The sequence below is a fragment of the Fundulus heteroclitus genome, chromosome 19 (assembly GCF_011125445.2).
Source record: "Fundulus heteroclitus isolate FHET01 chromosome 19, MU-UCD_Fhet_4.1, whole genome shotgun sequence".
Lineage (NCBI taxonomy): Eukaryota > Metazoa > Chordata > Actinopteri > Cyprinodontiformes > Fundulidae > Fundulus > Fundulus heteroclitus.
In genome coordinates, this window is record NC_046379.1 from 31,860,079 (window position 1) to 31,878,054 (window position 17,976).

General features: G+C 40.6%; 1 protein-coding gene across 3 annotated transcripts; it reads left to right on the plus strand.

The window, feature by feature from the left end:
- Positions 1-150: 150 nt before the first annotated feature.
- On the plus strand, positions 151-17,865 carry fbxo34 (F-box protein 34). 3 transcript variants are annotated; one of them, XM_021307158.2, is made up of 4 exons: positions 151-424; positions 2,384-2,476; positions 10,625-10,780; positions 14,599-17,865. In XM_021307158.2, exon 4 carries the CDS (start codon positions 14,606-14,608, stop codon positions 16,505-16,507), a length of 1,902 nt encoding a protein of 633 aa, XP_021162833.2. In that variant the 5' UTR covers positions 151-424; positions 2,384-2,476; positions 10,625-10,780; positions 14,599-14,605; the 3' UTR covers positions 16,508-17,865. The 3 variants fall into 3 exon arrangements, with proteins under 3 accessions (XP_021162833.2, XP_021162834.2, XP_021162832.2); XM_021307159.2 differs by having other exon boundaries at positions 2,387-2,476; XM_021307157.2 differs by lacking the exon at positions 2,384-2,476.
- Positions 17,866-17,976: the final 111 nt, after the last annotated feature.

The following is a 17,976-nucleotide window of genomic DNA, read 5'->3' on the forward strand; positions in this document are numbered from 1 at the left end:
TATACGCTGTCCTGTCGGTATTGATTCAGTAGAAGTTCACACACACACACACACACACACACACACACACACACACACACACACACACACACACACACACACACACACACACACACCAGGATTTGTTCACCTCACGCTTCCTTTTCAATTTGTGATGTAATGACGCACGACTGCAGGTTTACGTGTATTTGCTCATTTACGGTAGTGGTGGAAAGCTACGAAGGGCGAGTGTTTTAGTAGCCTTGCTGCTTTGGGAAGTAAAAATATTTGTTAATTTAAAAAGCACCTCGGTTATCTGACAGCTTCGGTGCTTTACAGTCGCAGAAACAAACTGGAACAGTGGAGTTTAGCTGCCCTGCCAGCTATTAGCCTTATTTTTGTTTTTTGTCACCAGAAGCAAAGACGGGGACATTGCCTTCTTCAGGTTAGTGAGACTTTCACACTTTAAATTGTTTGAGTCTGTGTGAAAAAAATGCTTTTTTTTGTAACTCGTTTCTATATTTTAAACAGTGTTTTCCTGCTTCGCTGCTGTGCGGTGGTTAGCCCTAAAGCTAGCCACTCGGCTGCGGTTGCAGTAGTTTCAGCCAGTCGCAGCTAACTAGCTTTTCTTGTTTAAGCAGTTGGTTGCTAACCGTACCGCTGACGCGTTGTTCACCGTATGTCTGCGTGTGGCTCTAAGCCGTGAAATGTGGCCGTTAACATTCTGGAACCTGAGGAAAGCCTGGCCTTAGCGGGGCGGAGGAGGCGATGAAGAGGCCCAGCACAGCCTCGGTTGTTTTCCTCAGAGTCAGACTGCAGACGCAGCAGTTGTCTATCAGACGCTGTCCGCTCCTGCGTCTAGCTTCAGGAACTCATCACAAGGCTTCTTATTCAGGCTTGACAACTGATTTGGGTTCATGGAAAGTTCGGGGTTTGAATAAACATGGAAACAAAAATAGGGTATGAAAAACAACAACAACAACCTCAGACGCATCCCTTTACTGCTCTCTGAAATTACATTGAATATGAGCAAAATGACCTTGATATGATGATATTATGATATACCAGGACATAGAAAGACTAAACAGACTTGGTTACAGTTTCAAAAGCAGGTCATTAACGTGTCTTTAATAATGTACAGATTTGATTAATTAAAACAGTTTCTGCAGTAAGCTTAAATGTCATTAGGAAGCATGTACTGTGCACCAGGCACGGGTCAGTATGAGTTTTTTTTTCTCCCCCTGTATAACATTGAGGGTGTATTGATACCAGATCAAAAGCAGACTTTTTTTGTCTAGTGTGGTTTGTTTTCGCATTGTACTTTTTGCAAGTGAACTATAACTTGTAAACAGAAGCATGCGTGTGAAGATTGTTGTTCCCGTTGGACAGAAAGGAAGTAGCATAGACCAGGAAATAAAGGAAAATTACAATGCAAATACTGCGTTCAGCCCCTCAGTTTTGCTTATTTGTGCTGTTGTTACAGCTGATAAATAACTGTAAGTGGCAAGAGCAGCTCATTAATTGCAGTTTTCGGGACAGTTTAATTCTAATTTTGGAACGGCGCCGGAGACCACATCGTGCTAACAGCAGCAACAGACGCTGGGATGTATGATTTCAGTACTACGTTACCACTACGGTGATGTTAAGTCCAAAAAGACATATGTTTTCTATAGTTGGTACGGATGAAGGCTGTTTCGTATTCAAACCAGAGGCGAACCGCATCAGAGGCCTTTGAAACAACAAGATTACCTCAAAAAGGGGGTCTCGGTCCGGTTTTTTATGGTCCGGACCAGGGTTCGATTGAGTGTATTCACACCTGCACAAAAGGTCTGGACCAAGGGGGCAAACAAACTCTGGTCTGTTAAAAGGAGACCAAATTTGGCTGGTGTGAATACACCCTGAGTTAGTTTGCAAAGGTATTGCAGTATTTACACAACTATCCAAAACACAAAAAACTATTAACGTTGTTTTCCTGCTTTATTTATAGAATTTTATAATTTGTGCTGCTTCCAAAATATAAATGGTGAATATTACAGAGACAGTAGTACTATTAAAACAATTTTTAGCAATTTTGATTTTGAGATATAGACCTAACAAAAAATACAGAGTGCATGCCCGCTAAATCTAAATTATCTTATATTGCAGAATGTTATGTTCTTTGTTATATAGGGCTCATAAATTACTAGCCTGCATGACTCATTGCTAGCAATTTCGATTAGCCACATAAAAAACAGTGGTGTGTACAGTAAACCAAAAAGGTTAGCTTTGCAATCTCATATTCCGCAAACAAAAATATTAGCTTCATTACCATTGACCTGACGCTAAATAAGGATATTTAAAGACGCTACGCTAGCCGCTAACCAATGGGTCGCATGTTTTCTTCTGGCTGTTCTGAATATGTTAGCAGACTTTGACGTCCAGCTGCAGCTCATTATTTGGGTCAGATGAGCGGCTGCAGGGAGGAGACAGGAGTGTCGCTACGCTGAAGCTGGAAGAGGTATAACACTTGGGCAGATGTGAATGCGAAGGATTATACAGATTTCTGAAGCAAATCTGTATCTTTAGAATGATTCATTTCTTTTCGCATCAATTATATCAAGACATCAATTACTTTTTGCCAACCCTACTATATACCATCTTTGTTATCACTCTTAACTTATTCAAAATAAAAATGTTAAATATAACTAGGGCTTCAACTAACGGTTATTTTACTAATTGAGTAATCTGTTTAGTATTTTCTCAATTAACAGATTAATCAGATAACAAAAGATGCTTAATAGGAGATTACACAAACCAGTTGACGGCATAATTACTGTTCCGAGTGGTTTGTTCCTTCAGCAAATAGCGTGTTTTTGAGTCTGTATACTTAAGTTCGATTACTGAATAGTCGGCGACTATTTCAACAATTTATCCAGTTAACTGCCTCAGCCCTAGTGCGTTTTTTGTTTGTGCGGATAAATTATTCGATTTTGTGTAGGCGGAGTCCATCAGACACCTGTAGCTGATCCAGAACACTGTTGCCCGTGACCTCACTAAAACTAAAATATACGTGCATTTGATACGTTTGGCAACAAACTTGTCCTACTTTCAATCATTTTGTAAACCTACATAAGTGCTTCTTTTTTTTCCCCCTGAAAAGTCTAACAAACAGTAAGTTCATGATTGAGAATTGTTTTTTGTAAATAAAATTGCCATTAAAATGCGGCAGTTACAAAAGGTGGTGGTAAGAAGTGATTCTTTTCCAAATGTGAGCTTCAAATAGCTCCGTGGCATTTTATTGTAGTATGCCTTGAAATACTTGAGTTAGTAAGAATAGGGAACAGAAGCTTAATGCAGAAAGTTGAGTCAGTCTGTCTCGGATCCCCATCCCCCATTCCCTATTAACAAGAAAACAGCATCAAACATGACAGATAAACATGTTCTGCTATCACTTTTCAGTCGTCATCTGCTTCAAGGTAAACATGGGTCGAGTCAAAGGTGAAGAGACAATTAAATTTAGATTGTAATCTAAAATTTTTGAGACCGTTCTAAACATGGTCATGCTATTATTATTATTATTATTCAATAGCCAGCCATGTAAAGAAATGAAATGATCATTTTCCTCCATCTTGTGCATGTTGAGCTCCAGAACATGCTTCTTGAATGATGTGTTTTATTGATTGTGGCTGATTTTCCTGTAATGCACTTTGAACTGTACGCTGAAATGATTAGGACAATCGTCAGCTATTACTCCATGTGTTACACTCACATGAATGCATCAAATCAGATTAAATTTAAATAGATCTACAACATTTATTTGCTTTTTGTGTAGTCGACTGTCATCAGGAGATCCCCTTAGAATGGAATGGCATAGAAATGTGAAAATATGGCTAGATTTCTGCTTCACAGATGATTTTAAAGGTGAACTTAAGTGTTTTGAAGCTAACATCATTTAAAATTAGAAGCACTAAATATACCTATTGTAAAAGATGCTAATTAAGACAATTCTGCTAACTCTATTTTAATTATATTGGAAAAAAAGGCTTCCGTGTCTGACATTTTCCGTGACCACTCGGGGGTGTGGCGTAAGGTAAGCCACTGAGGATAAATAACATACAGCCATTTAACAAGAGATTAAACAGTGAGTAGATTAATTGTTTGAAGGGGCCCCAAAATACCACTGGAGTATACAAATGAATATGTATTTAAGAGCAGTAGTGCAGATATAGCCAATTTCTTTTTTTAAGCCTTATAGTTTTGGTTAAAAAGTTGGTTGAATAAAAGGTTGAGTTTGAATTCAGTGTTTTTTATTTAAAAATAGGTCATTAAGCAACAGCATAAAATGGCCAGGGCTGTACTTAAATATGTTTTATTTTTTTTTGACAATTCAATTCAATTTTATTTATATAGCACCAATTCATGAAACATGTCATCTCAAGGCACTTTCTAAAGTCAAATTCAATCATATTATACAGATTGGGTCAGATTTTTGACCCATTTATTCGGTCAAAAATTTCCTATATAAGGAAACCAGTTGATTGCATCAAAGTCTTAACAAGCAGCATTCACTCCTGGAGAAGTGTAGAGCCACAGGGAGAGTCGTCTGCATTGTCCATGGCTTTGCAGCAATCCCTCATACTGAGCAAGCATGAAGCGACAGTGGAAAGAAAAACTCCCCATTAACGGGAAGGAAAACCTCCAACAGAACCGGGCTCATTATGAACGGTCATCTGCCTCGACCGACTGGGAGTTACAGAAGACAGAGCAGAGACACAAGAGAGACCAACAAGCACAGAAGCACACATTGATCTAGTAATCTGTTCTACATTAGATGGTAGTAGCGGGTGAGCGGTCTTCCCTGGATGATGTCACAGTTAACACAACGCCAGACCAGGTGTACCTACTATGAAGAAAATGGAGAGAGAACAAAAAGTTAAAAGCTGAAATGACAAAAACAATGCAAAACTGGAGAACAGTAGAACTCAGTAGAGTGAGAAAAATAAGCCCTGATGTCCTCCAGTAGCCTAAGCCTATAGCAGCATAACTATAGAGGTAGCTCAGGGTAACATGAGCCACTCTAACTATAAGCTTTGTCAAAAAGGAACGTTTTAAGATTAGTCTTAAAAGTAGACGGGGTGTCTGCCTCACGGACCAAAACTGGGAGTTGGTTCCACAGGAGAGAGCCTGATGGCTAAAGGATCTGCCTCCCATTCTACTTTTAGAGACTCTAGGAACCACCAGCAGACCTGCAGTCTTAGAGCGAAGTGCTCTGTTAGGAACATACGGGGTAATCAGAGCTCTGATATATGATGGAGCTTTATTACAGAGGATTTTGCATTTTGGCCAAAAAGTTAAACTTTGGTTTCGTCAGACCCCAGAGCACTTTCTTCCACATGTTTGCTGTGTCCCCAACATGGCATCTGGCAAACTGCTAATAGAACTTCAGGTTTTCTTTTAACAATGGCTTTCTTCTTGGCTCTCTCCCATAAAGACCACATTTGTGCAGTGCGCGACTAATAGTTGTCCTGTGGACAGATTTCCCCCACCTGAGCTGTGGGTCTCTGCAGTTCATCCAGAGTCACCATGGGCCTCTTGGCTGCATCTCTGGTCAGTGTTCTTTGTTCATTCTGAAAGTTTGGGTGGACGGCTTGTCTTGGTAGGTTTACAGTTGTGCCATACGCTTTTCATTATCAGATGATTGATTGAACAGTGATCTGAGATGTTCAAAGCTTGGGAAATCTTTTTATAGCCTAAGCCTGGTTTAAACTTGTCCACAACTTTATCCCTGACCAGTCTGGTGTGTTCCTTGGACTTCATGATGCTGTTTTCTCCTCAATATTCTCTTAACCAACTTCTGAGACCGTCACAAAGCAGCTGTAATTGTACTAAGATTGAATTACACACCTGTGGACTATTCAGTCGCTAAGGCAAGGCTAATTTATATGTATAGCACATTTCAGTACAAGTCAACGCAAAGTGCTTTACATGATTAAAACATAGGAAAATAAAAACAGAATAAAAGTAAGTTGGAATTAAATGTAGAAAAATTTAAACAAAATAAAACACGGGAAAATGGAAACTAAAAGCAAATACTAATGATTTTAAAAACAGTTGGACTACAAACTTAAAAAAGATTAAAAACTACAGTTTTTAATCTTGATTCAGAGAAACTCAGGGTTTTAGCACTTTTTAGCAAAGTTTGTTCAAGATAAGTGGAGCATAAGAACTAAATGCTGTTTCTCCATGTTTTGTTCTGGTTCTAGGTATGTTGAGTAGGCTGGAGCCAGAATACCTTAGTGGTCTGGAAGGTTGATACACTGATAACAAGTCTGTGATGTATTTAGGTGCTAAGCCATTCAGGGGTTTATAGACTAACAGAAGGATTTTGAAGTCTATTCTCTGATATACAGGGAGCCAATGGAAGGACTTTAGAACTGGGGTGATGTGCTCTATTTTTTTTTAGGAAAAAGATCATTATGTCATATCTTGTCTCGTCTTTTGTTTCCAGAATAAGCAATGGGTGTAAACAGGCATTGAGTCTGATTTGTCATTGTTTGTTCCTCTAGCACAAGAATGCTTTATCATGTTCAAGATGGTTACTGCCTAAAAACAGAGCAGTGCAGATCATTCCAAGTTCACATTATAAATACATTTTATAGGTTTTCAACTTACTGTAGAATTCAGCTGATCAGGCCCATGTCTACGTGGCAAAAACGGAGCAACAGATAGGCCTGGCTGGAGAAAACTGAGGCATGTTTGTAAAGAGCACAGTGTTACTGTGGCTGTTTGGACAGTAGGAGTGTGAAAGCCGTTGTGTCATAGTGCCACAGGCTGGACCCAGGTAGCTGTCATTGGGGCACCAGTCTGTCTTCAGTCAGCCGCAGCTTTGGCAGTAATAGATGCCAACTGGTAATGGATCTTAGAGTAAGCAGCTCTAACATTATCATCTCTCCTGGGGAATCTCTCTCCTTTAAAGGTAGTGTGCCAGGCTGATGAATCTGTACACACAATGTGTGCACGTTGGCTGGAATGTCTCCACCATTTGTTGTCATGTTCCAGCATCAGAATCAGTGATATACAAATAATTCCAGCGTCAGACTAGAAGATAGAAGTGCAGATATGACAATAAAAGCTTTAAATTGTTAAAAAAGATTTTAACAATTTATTGTGCCAGCTGTATTAAATACTAATTGAACAAAATATGTGGGTTTTCTCACATTATTAAACTTAGGCATGTTTATAAGATGTAACAAAACTGGAACCTGTTAGGTTACCGAAAAAAGATAAATAGGGAAGCTATTTAGCTGACATCTTAAGGAGCCTGAGTGTTTATATTAAAAAACTAAACCGCATAAAGAACATTTTGCATCCATGTCATCATTAAAAAGTTAGTCTCTGGGCTATTGCTTCCACCTTGTCTATTTATTTTACAGCTACGGGTCTGTGTCTGCTTTAGAATGAGCTGCGGTGCCGTCTTCAGGATGGTGGCCATGGTACAACACTGAAAGAATGTTGTTAGCGGAAGTGATCAGTGAATTAGATGGAACAAACAATAATCTAATAAACCATTAATGGACAATCTTAAGTCGATTATTTGTTGGCATCCCTAGTTACAAGTAATGGGACTTTGGACTAAAACGATTCCTTAAATAACTTGAGTGTCTGTTAATGAAATGATAAAACCTTTTTTTTTGCCTTGAGGCAAATTATTTACTTTGAGGCTTTGTTAAATTCTGTCCAAGTACGGTGTGATTGTTGGGCTTGCACATCGCTCTCACTTCCGCTAATGGTAGCCTACGCTGCTGACACATGGATACCCAGTGTGGTTGTGTCAGCTATGGAGGGTGATGGTGAGGGGAAAAAAGAAGCGTAAAGAAAAGGATAGAAAGTGTCAAAAGTGTGGGAGCATCTTAAACAGTGCAGTGCGTGTTCTGCAGGGGTGAATTATCTGTCCATAATAGTGCGTCCTTTGTGCTGAAACATCTGAGCAGGAAGCATCTGCTGCAGCTGTGGCACCAATCTCTAATTAAATGATTTTTTCCAAACCAGTATCATCTCTCCTGACATCTTGACATCCGTCTCTTTACTTAGACGGATGTCAAAATAACATCCGTCTCAGTAAAATTGAGTTGTAGAAATGTACAAGAAAAAAAATTAATTTGAACTAAACATGTTTAAGATTTCTGAAATGTTCAATTTTTACTTGATACAGTGATTGATTATGTATACACGAAGGACCCTGCTGGGATTGCAGTGTCCTCCCTAATATGGTGGTAGGGGAAACATCTGGGGATTTCATGCTTTAGTGCATTTTTGTCATCATCTAAATGATAAAGGCCTTTGGAGGTAGCCTGGCCTACCAGATTGAATTACATGGAGCGTACATCAGTCTGGTAAGGCTCCAGTCTCTCTTGCCCAAAACAGACCGCACCGATCACAGCGCGGGGGGCGGGACTTTACTATGCGTCGCTCTCAGCGGCAGAATTACCCATAATGCAGCAGTGCTTTTCTGCTACCAGAACAGTCAAGATGCATCGAGATTTTTTTGCTTGGTGCCTTGGAAGATTAAGAAAGTGGCTGTGAGTACACCATGTATTCTCATATTGTTTTCTAGACAAAAGCAGGGTTGTCACAATACTAAAATTTTCAACTCGATACCGATACTCAGGAAAATATTCGATACTCGATACCATTTTCAATACCACAAGAATAAAAACAAAGACGCCAAAATTTTACAGAAATATTTTTATTATTAATAAAATACAAATAAATAAACGCAACAATATTTTGAGGTTGTATGCTGTGCACAATATCAAGCAAGCTTGATTTAAAATAAATAAATAAATAAAAATAACTTAAGTGTTCCTTCCTTGGCTATGCTTTACACGCATAACAATGACACTGGCCAAACCAGTTAACAAACAAAAATAAATGCTGTATTCTCAGCAGCTGCACCTGTTACAAAAAAAGTCTGAAACTGAAAAGTGCACAGAATTATTTAATCACACAGCGTTCAGAAAGTGCATTTTTCTCTATTCTGCACTCTAGATGAATGACTGTTTAGGTGTCATTGGTGGTAGCACTGGCCTGAATTTGCTTTGCTGCTTGCAGATTTTTTGCTACAAATACAAGCTTGTAAATGTGTTCCTCTGTAAGTGTTGTACAGCTCTGGGATTTTACTGTACATAAAGTGATTCCGGGAGGGAAGAGCGTGCCTTGTTTAGCTGCTTAATAAGTTGTTGGAACCCATTGTAAATAGGAAACTGTTCCATACATATGTACTCTGCCACAGCTCTGTTTATTTTCATAGCTTCTGGGGACTTGGCATCATATTTCCGTTGTTGGTCAAACATAGATGGTTGAGTCGGCTGTGTTTCATGGTGTTTGGACGCAGGTCTACTTCTCTCTGCTTCATTCATTCAGAGAGAAAATAACTTTTCAGTCACCAACACTTATGTAAACGTATTAACTCTATGCTTATGTATACTGACACTGTGTCAATTAACGTAATATGGGCATACTACGTGCCTGATTTATCTATTTACGTTGTTTATGATCATTAACGTGACGTTAGCCTTGAATTGCTAGCTGCGGCTAATAATAACACACCTAGCATTAATGCGGGCCATCGGCCACGATAACAACAGTAATAGGTAAGTTTGAAACGAAAGACACTAACCTGTCAAAATTCAGTGAAAAGGCCAGGGTGTCGGTCCTTCAGATGTTTCGCCAAGTTTGACGTACTGCTAGACTTGGTCGCCACCGCCTTCAAACAGTGTTTGCACACTGGCCTATTAACAGCCTTCGGTTTTCCTTCCATGTCAGGCTCGAAGACAAAATACATCCGAACAGCACTCTTGCCTCTATCATTTTCCACCAAAACTGGTTGTTTCGGCCCTTCTGCAGCAGCACTGGCCATGCTCTCTACTGTTATTGTGCGGTCACGGTGAGGGGAAGGGTAGAGAGAGAAGGGCGCAGCGTCGGCAGGTCTACGTCGCGCGCACGAAGGGGGGGGGGGGGGGGGGTGGTATCGTTACTTTTAAAATGAGTATCGTATCCGGATACAACGTTTTAGTATCGGTACTTTTTTGAGTATCGATACTTTTGACAACCCTAGACAAAAGCGGCAAATTGTTCACTGGAGAGTTTGCTCAATGGCATGATGTGTTTCATGGACTCCAAATTGAAAAAAAGAGCGCATTGCTCAGAATTTTCCGTAATTATCCGATCCAATAATTACATCCGTAATTATCCGATCGGTTCTAATCTGGTGACGCTGACCCTGTAGATCACGCCTTTGAAATCAGGCTCTACCAGCTCCTTACCAGACTGATACGCTGTGTATACAGCATAAGTCAGTTTGGCTGGCCAGGCTACTTTGGAGGTGAGGCATTTTAGTGAGTTATGTCCAGTGTAACTCTGGAGTAGATTCCCAGTTATCCAGGACATGACTACTCTTAATTGCTTTATTAGAAGGACACTGGATCTGTCCCCTTCTGTCTTGAAGATGTTTTGTTTCTCATCCAAAAGGCTTTAGCTCTGATACCGGATGGATGAACTGCATTAAAACCATTTTATCTAGCTGGAGGGTGCTTCCAAGTGTTATGTGATTGTCAATGGTGAAATCAAAGAATCAGAAATTGTTTTTGTATATCTTTTCTTCCAGGCTTTATGTGGAGGTGGTTATTCATGTTCAGGCTGCTTGTGTAAAGTTAGGGGAGTTAAAGGAGAAGACAAAAAGCTTTAGGACCCGAGAAGCTTTTACATCAACCTGGATCACATCTCCAACACCACTACAGGGCAGTCAGTATGTGCTCTGAAGGTAATTATAGTTATTCTACATGAATCTAATATTAAAGTTATGTGACAGATTATTCTGTGTACATTTATCATAGTTATAAAGTCTGAAATGTTTGTTGATTCCATTAGCATGACTTAGTAATCCTTGAGCAGGAGTGTCAAACTTATTTCTATATTGGACCACTTTGGCCTCATGAAGTCTTTAAAAGGACCGGTTGCACCTGTATAGATGAAACTTTTGATTTCATAATTTAATTTACAAAGCACATTACTCTGGTATAATAACTTACATTTATTTCAGGTTATGAAATAAACATTAACTCAATCAAAGACCAGTCTTTTCAAGTCAAAACCCATGATAAAAAAGTTCAGTGCTTTCATACTTGATAAAGACAGAACAACAATGCAGTAAATCTTTTTCCATCAACACCTTTTTATAAAAATGGACAGTATCCGTATTATCTGTGTTTTCATCAACAGCTGCTGAGGCATTGGAGGACCGAATTTGTTTCAGGTGTCCTACAAAAATACAAGATGACCGTTTACTCTGACTGTCGCACAACACCAAATGTCTGTCTGCTGGAAACAAATATCCACCTTCCTGAGTCTAAAAACAGATGAAAATTTGATGAAAACAAATGGCTGCTTTATTCTTGCAAAAATACTTTTTTAGACTACATGAATGGATCAGAAACATATTTCAAATATAATAAAATAAACACTGGATAAAGTTACACTCAAAAATATTCTGAACTCTGGCAGATCTAGATTTAAAGAGATTTTCATTCAATAATGTAGGAAAAATTAAAAGCCTTCATAATATAACCCTTGTTTAAAGATACATGATAGAGACAGAAAAATAAAACTAGACAGAAAGATGAGTAAATAAGGGAAGAGACAGAAGCTGGCTGCTCATACAGCAGTATTCTGAGATTGTAATGGAAAGTTACCGTATTTTTCGGACCATAAGGCGCATCAGATTATAAGGCACATTAGTGTGTAATATCATTCCTCCGCTTTGCGTGCACAGCTCTCTCCTGAAAGGGAGAACTATTCATCTCTGTTGGGAGGACAGAGTAGTGGGACTACACTTCCCTGTTTCTAACATAAGGCCAAAATAAACAAAACTTTTATATTGAATGAACTTATTAGGTTTATTGTTGTTAGTGTATACTCCGGGTGCAGGCTGCCTTACATAAAAGCTTTTCTAGTTTCAACATTACAGTCAGGCAGTCTTGTAGACTGCTCAGGGGACTGATCAGGTAGTGACACTGTACTGTAATGCTACGAATATCCATTGAGTGGACTGGCTTTGTTGCTAACCAAGGTCGTACTTACACATTTTAACAGATTTTTGAGCGCATTGTACCACCTAAAATCAGTCAGTAATCACAAGTACAGTTATTATATATAAGGCGCACCATACATTTTTGAGAACAGGTGGAAGGAAAATCTTTGCAGTCAGCTCTGAAAGTTCCATCAAACCACTAGGTCTGAATGTCCCCAAATGGATTTGATGGGAGCAGGCTCAGGTTGCTAATGTGTAGAACAGAGAGGGCTGTTATTAGTTGTTGTAGAAACGGTGCCAGTAATGTTTTCATCTCATTCAGCCTTAAACAGTTTTTTTCTGAAGATGAAACTTTGTGTCCTTGTCAGATCACCTATGTCAATAAAATCAATTGATTAAAATTTCTGGATTTAGCAATTCTGCACATAAAGTGTGGCAAATAGAATAGTGGATTAGCTTTCACAGAATGGGTAGTCTTAGTAAGAAGACATTTTTATCACTGTTAAATCTTTAAAAGTCTGTCTGAAGGGTAGACTTAGTCAGTGAGCCTAAAATTGAAACTGTATGAATAGGGCTGGACGATATAGAAAAAAAGCACATCGATAAAATAGAAATGATAGTGATTATTATCAACAAATTCAAAATGTATATCTTATGTGCAGCTCTGGCCATTTTATGCTGTTTTTTTAACGACCTATTTATAGATACAGAACACACAAACAATGAATTCAAACTCAACCCTTCAACCAACTTTTTACCAAAACTGCAAGTTTAAAAAAAAGGAGAAGAAAAGAACACATGCTCTCTGAACTCTTTGAAGGGGGCGGAGTTTGGTGACAGAGGTTCCTGGGTCTGCGTTTGTGATTGGTTGGGTGGATATAGTGACTGTAATATTAACCTACATGGCTAGAATGTATAAGGAAGGAAAACTTATTCTATTTAACTTTTTATTGACCCTTTTTTCTATCATCGATATACGTCTATCGATCGATATATATTGTTATTGAATTATCGTCCAGCCCTATGTATGACAGGAAATGGAGAAATATATCATAAAAATATGATATATTTTAGGTGGAGTGATTTCTTCCAATCTATCAAAGATTAGTATATAAAGTTGAAAAAGCAAAACAAAATCACAGTTATTACAGTTATTATCAAACTTAGGGCTGGGTACCGAATTCGGTACTTTTATAGGCATCGACCGAATCTCGTCGGTACTACCGGGTACTGGAATAAAAATCTTTTTAATGTAACATTGTTTTAATTATTATTCTGGCAATGTATTACAATCCATAAGTCATTTAATAAGGTTAATTTCTAGATCCAAAAAAGTTTTATATATTGAGAAATAAATATGCCTTCAGAAGTTTTCTGATGATTGCTAATTCAGTACCAAAGCTGTCTCCAACTAGAACTTGACAAAATGTCATAATTCAGCCAAATAAACTAGAAAAGCTTAGAGGAAATCATTCAGCAGCTAGGTTTCTCCTCCTGTTGCCTTGATGTTTTACCCACAGCTTTTTTTAAGAAAGTTTTGCCTGTCATAGTATCTGATTTGACTCGGGTAATTAACACGTTCCTCAGGTGTTTTCCCCCAGCGTCTAAAAAACAGCAATTATGAAACCACTGTTGGAAAAAGAACAGTTTAGAGAAATTATTACTCCAGAACTACAGGCCCATCTCAAACCTCCCCTTTATCAGTAAGATTATTGAAAAAGCTGTGTTTCAACAATTAAACACCTTCTTAACAACGACCAGCCGCTTTGATGTTTTCTAGTCAGGTTTCCGTGCTCACCACAGTACAGAGACCGCCCTTATCAAGGTGTTTAATGACATCCATATAAATACAGACTATAGAAGAACCACCGTGCTGGTTTTATTGGACCTCAGTGCAGCATTTGATACTGTTGATCACTCCATTCCTGTTAGAACGCCTGGAGAACTGGGTCGGCCTCTCTGGTACAGCTCTCAACTGGTTTAAATCCTACTTTAAGGACAGGGAATTTTTTTTGTGTTAGTAGGTAACTTTACATCAGAGATAAAAAATCACATGTGGGGTTCCCCAAGGGTCCATCCTGGGTCCCCTCCTACTCATTATCTACAGGCTCCCTCTGGCTCAGATCATAAACAACAACATCAGTTGTCATAACTATGCAGACGACACACAGCTCTATATGACCATGTCACCAGGTGACTATGAACCCATTGAAGCAGTGGGTAAATGCTTTAGTTTGTGTCGTATCGTCTCACTCTCCTCTGGAATTATAACCTGTTTGTTACTTCCTCCCTAGGTAGATCAGAGATATGAGTAATATTGGTTGGTTGGCTTTTCCATGTCGAGACCCTTCAGTAGATGGTGGTAGTGTACAGAACAAGTTTAAATCATGGAGCCAAAAGAGGATTTTGAAAGGAGGCTTCAGAGCCATAGCCTCAACTCAACAGTTCAGCAGGAATGTAAAATTTAACGTGAGAACTACAGTGAAACAGGTTTTAACAAATTTGTTTGATCATTTTTGTAATTGGATGATTTTCTCCTCCCCCTCCCTTAGGTCAGCCATGCATCTGAGGTCCTATCCAAAGCTCCTGCACTCAGAGTTGCATTTGAATGCAACTCCAGTTCAGGTATCATCTCAGAGGAACATTCTTTTTGGGAGCCAGCAGAAGACGCTGATGAGGAATATGTCCAGTAATCAGAGGAACATCAGCACCAGCCGTATTCCTCTAGGTTTCATCTCCACCAACACTCTCTGCTACAGTACCAATGGAGCATCACTGCATCTGAAGGTACCCTGCAGCACCACTGTGCAGCAGCTCGCCTCACCAACCAGCAGGTCCATCTCTCCTCTTGGAACGTGCCGGACCACAGCAGAGGATGCTGATCCGGCGCTGAACGTGTGGACTGTCATCAGACCTGGACATGTGCGTGAGAAAATCGCTATGTTCGCTTCAGAGGGGAGGGGGACGGATGGGGCCGACAGCAGTGACCACAGCTCAGCTAGCTGTTTGAGCTGCTGCGATGCAGCAGGGATGGCATGCACCAACAGCAGCACTTTGACAGGGCAGCTGCGTGCTGTGAAGGCAAAGGGAAGTTGGGATGAAAACAGCTCTGCCAAGAGGCGCCGCAGGTCCTTGAATATCCAGAACCATCAGCTGGACCAGAGGAGCCATTATCTGAGTAAACCGCATTGTGAACCCAAACCAAAGTCAAGGTATTCTGAGTCAACTGTTGGAAGCTGTGGGGAGGCTCCAGTGTCAGCAGAGGAGGAGCAGAAGGTTTCAGTTGTGGAGATGGTGGCGTTTCTGGAGCATAGAGCCAATGAGTTGCAGCCAAACCTAAAACCTCTGTTAAATCTCCAGAGGAGCTCCACTACTATCACCCTGTCTAAAACCACCCGGCCGGACATCAGGGAGGGGGAGGAGCCAGAGATTATCAAGGTCTCAGAAATGGTGGCCAAGCTGGAGTCAGAGTGTCTGAGGACCACTGAGACCAGTCTTTCCAGGAGCAACAGCCTGAAGAGGACGGTGGGGCGAGTCCTTCTAGCTGGAGGGCAGAAGAACTTCGGCCCCTGCCACTCTGCACCGCAGTCAGAAGCATCAGTGCCACCAGAAGCTCTGAACTGCTGCAAGAAACCAATCCGCTCTTCACAAGCGGTCAGGGTGGAGCCTCCTGCCACAGATGCACCTTTAGGTGTCTCTGCACCACCTTCAGCTGACCCCGCTGAGACGCTTCAGGAGGTTTCAGGGAAGACACCCACCGCACCCCCTCAGCCTGTGGAGCAGGAGCCACTGCCCGGCCTCCTGTTTCTTTCTCCTGTTAACGCTGAGTCAAAACTCTGCACCCCCCATTACAGAACAAGCTTTTACTTGGAGCCGACGCTTCCTCCCGCTTCTTACGCTGTCAGCACCTCTCAACAGCCAGAGAAGAACAAGGACAACAAAACGGTGGGTTTTCCTTCTTGCTCTATCACAGTGCCTCTTGGGCGGAGTGCTTCAGTGTCACAGGACTTCCTGAAAGTGCGCCAGCGGCTGCAGCAGCTGCTGGCGCCACAGTCGTACCTGCTCATGCTCCCCCATCACCTGCTGGTGAACATGCTACTGCTGCTGCCAACGCAGAGCCTCGCTGCACTCAAGTGCACCTGCAGCTACTTCAAGTTCATCATCGAGAACTACGGCGTGCGGCCTGCAGACTCGCTCTGGGTAGCAGACCCTCGTTACCGCGACGATCCCTGCAAACAGTGCAAAAAGCGTTACTGTCCTGGAGACGTGTCCCTTTGCCGCTGGCACCACAAGCCATACTGCCAGTCTCTGCCCTATGGGCCAGGATACTGGATGTGTTGCCATGGTGCCCAGAGGGATGCACCTGGCTGCAACGTGGGTCTCCATGACAACCGCTGGGTGCCTGCATTTCACAGCATCAATGTGCCAATATATAGGAGGAACTATAGCCATGAAAGCTGAAATTGTGTGTGTGTGTGTGTGTGTGTGCAGGTGTATAAAAAGCAGGTGGGCTGCAGCAGCTTTAAGTCCTTCCTCTGTCACAGATATCAGCTGATGCCTTCACATGTGTAACTTGTTTACTAAAATGATTTAGCATCAAATCTGTTTCTTCCTAAGTAAAGCATGTTCAGCCCAAAGTTCGTTGTCGTGGTGCAGATCCACTGACTGTATGCTGCAGCAGCCTGTCCGACTTTTCCTGCCTGGGCGCTCTGGCTGATACAGCTTAGCTCTGTTCTGATTTCACATTAAGGTTACCAGCTGCCATGGCTCGACTAACATCCATCCTGGGATGCAACAGCAGTTAACACTTTAGTTTTTCAGCCAGATGTCAGAAAGCAGTGGAAGCTTCTTGCTTTGTAAACCACCTGTTTACAAAGCAAGAAGCTTTGCAGCAGCAGCAGCATCTTTACAGCAAAGAATTGGATAAACCAGGGACCTGATTTAGCATACATCAAACCACTAGGTTTTAATTTAGGAGTTAAACTCAGTTCAGCTTTTCAGTCTCCATTTGGAAATGTAAGAGAAATAAAATTAATTAAAGAATTAAAATTGTACTTCCACAGAGAAAAATGTTTTAACCAGAAAAATCACAGGATTTTGTGCAGCTAATGGTAACGGATTTGTTTGGAAGAAACCTGGATGTTGAGTTGCGACACGCAGGGTGGCGCCCCATCCCCCATCTTGGTCTGTAACCTTTCGGAACAAATTAAGTTTTTTTTTGTTTGTTTGTTTTTTGTTTTATTGATCCCCGATTAACAGTTTGGACTTTTAGGCAGAAGGAAGAGGATTCCCAGCCAGGACTCCTCTGTGTACCAAGATTAGAAGAACAGATTAACATTCACTGCTGCCAAAATGGACCTTTGATCAACTGACCAGTGAGAACACCAGTGTCTGATGTTCTGCAGGCAGCACATGTTGATTATCAGCTGCTTACAAATAACTGATGTGGGAAAAATGATCTGCTAATACTATAGGAACATTTAGGAGAGTGAAAAGCTTAAAAAGCAGTAAGTGATCTCACACCCACACCTGGTCTGTTTCGCTTTGGATTTGTGTTTGATTTGAGTGAGAGCTTCCTTTAGCTGATAGATAATCATTGTATTCCTTTGTAGGACATTGAAAAATGTGGCCTTGGGTCTTTGAGACAATGCAATATGGAAAACGTGACAATAAAGACTGTTTTAAAAAGTTCTAAAAAAAAAAAAAAAAGAAGATATGAGCATAAACTTTGTTTTTAATGTTTGCTGGGTTGTCTTCTGGGTCTGACATTTTCTTTGTAAAATATGTTTTTGCTTGAATAAAATGCATTCACGTCTTTCCTTCATGTTCAAAAATTGAACATCACACTGTTTTTAATAGAAATGATCTCACAACATTATGGAATTTTAAGTAGATGTAGAGTAACAAAAATCCAACAGAACCATCCATTC

Excerpts from the sequence above, each read along its gene's own strand:
- fbxo34 (XM_021307158.2), top strand. The coding sequence starts at position 14,606 with ATGCATCTGAGGTCCTATCCAAAGCTCCTGCACTCAGAGTTGCATTTG.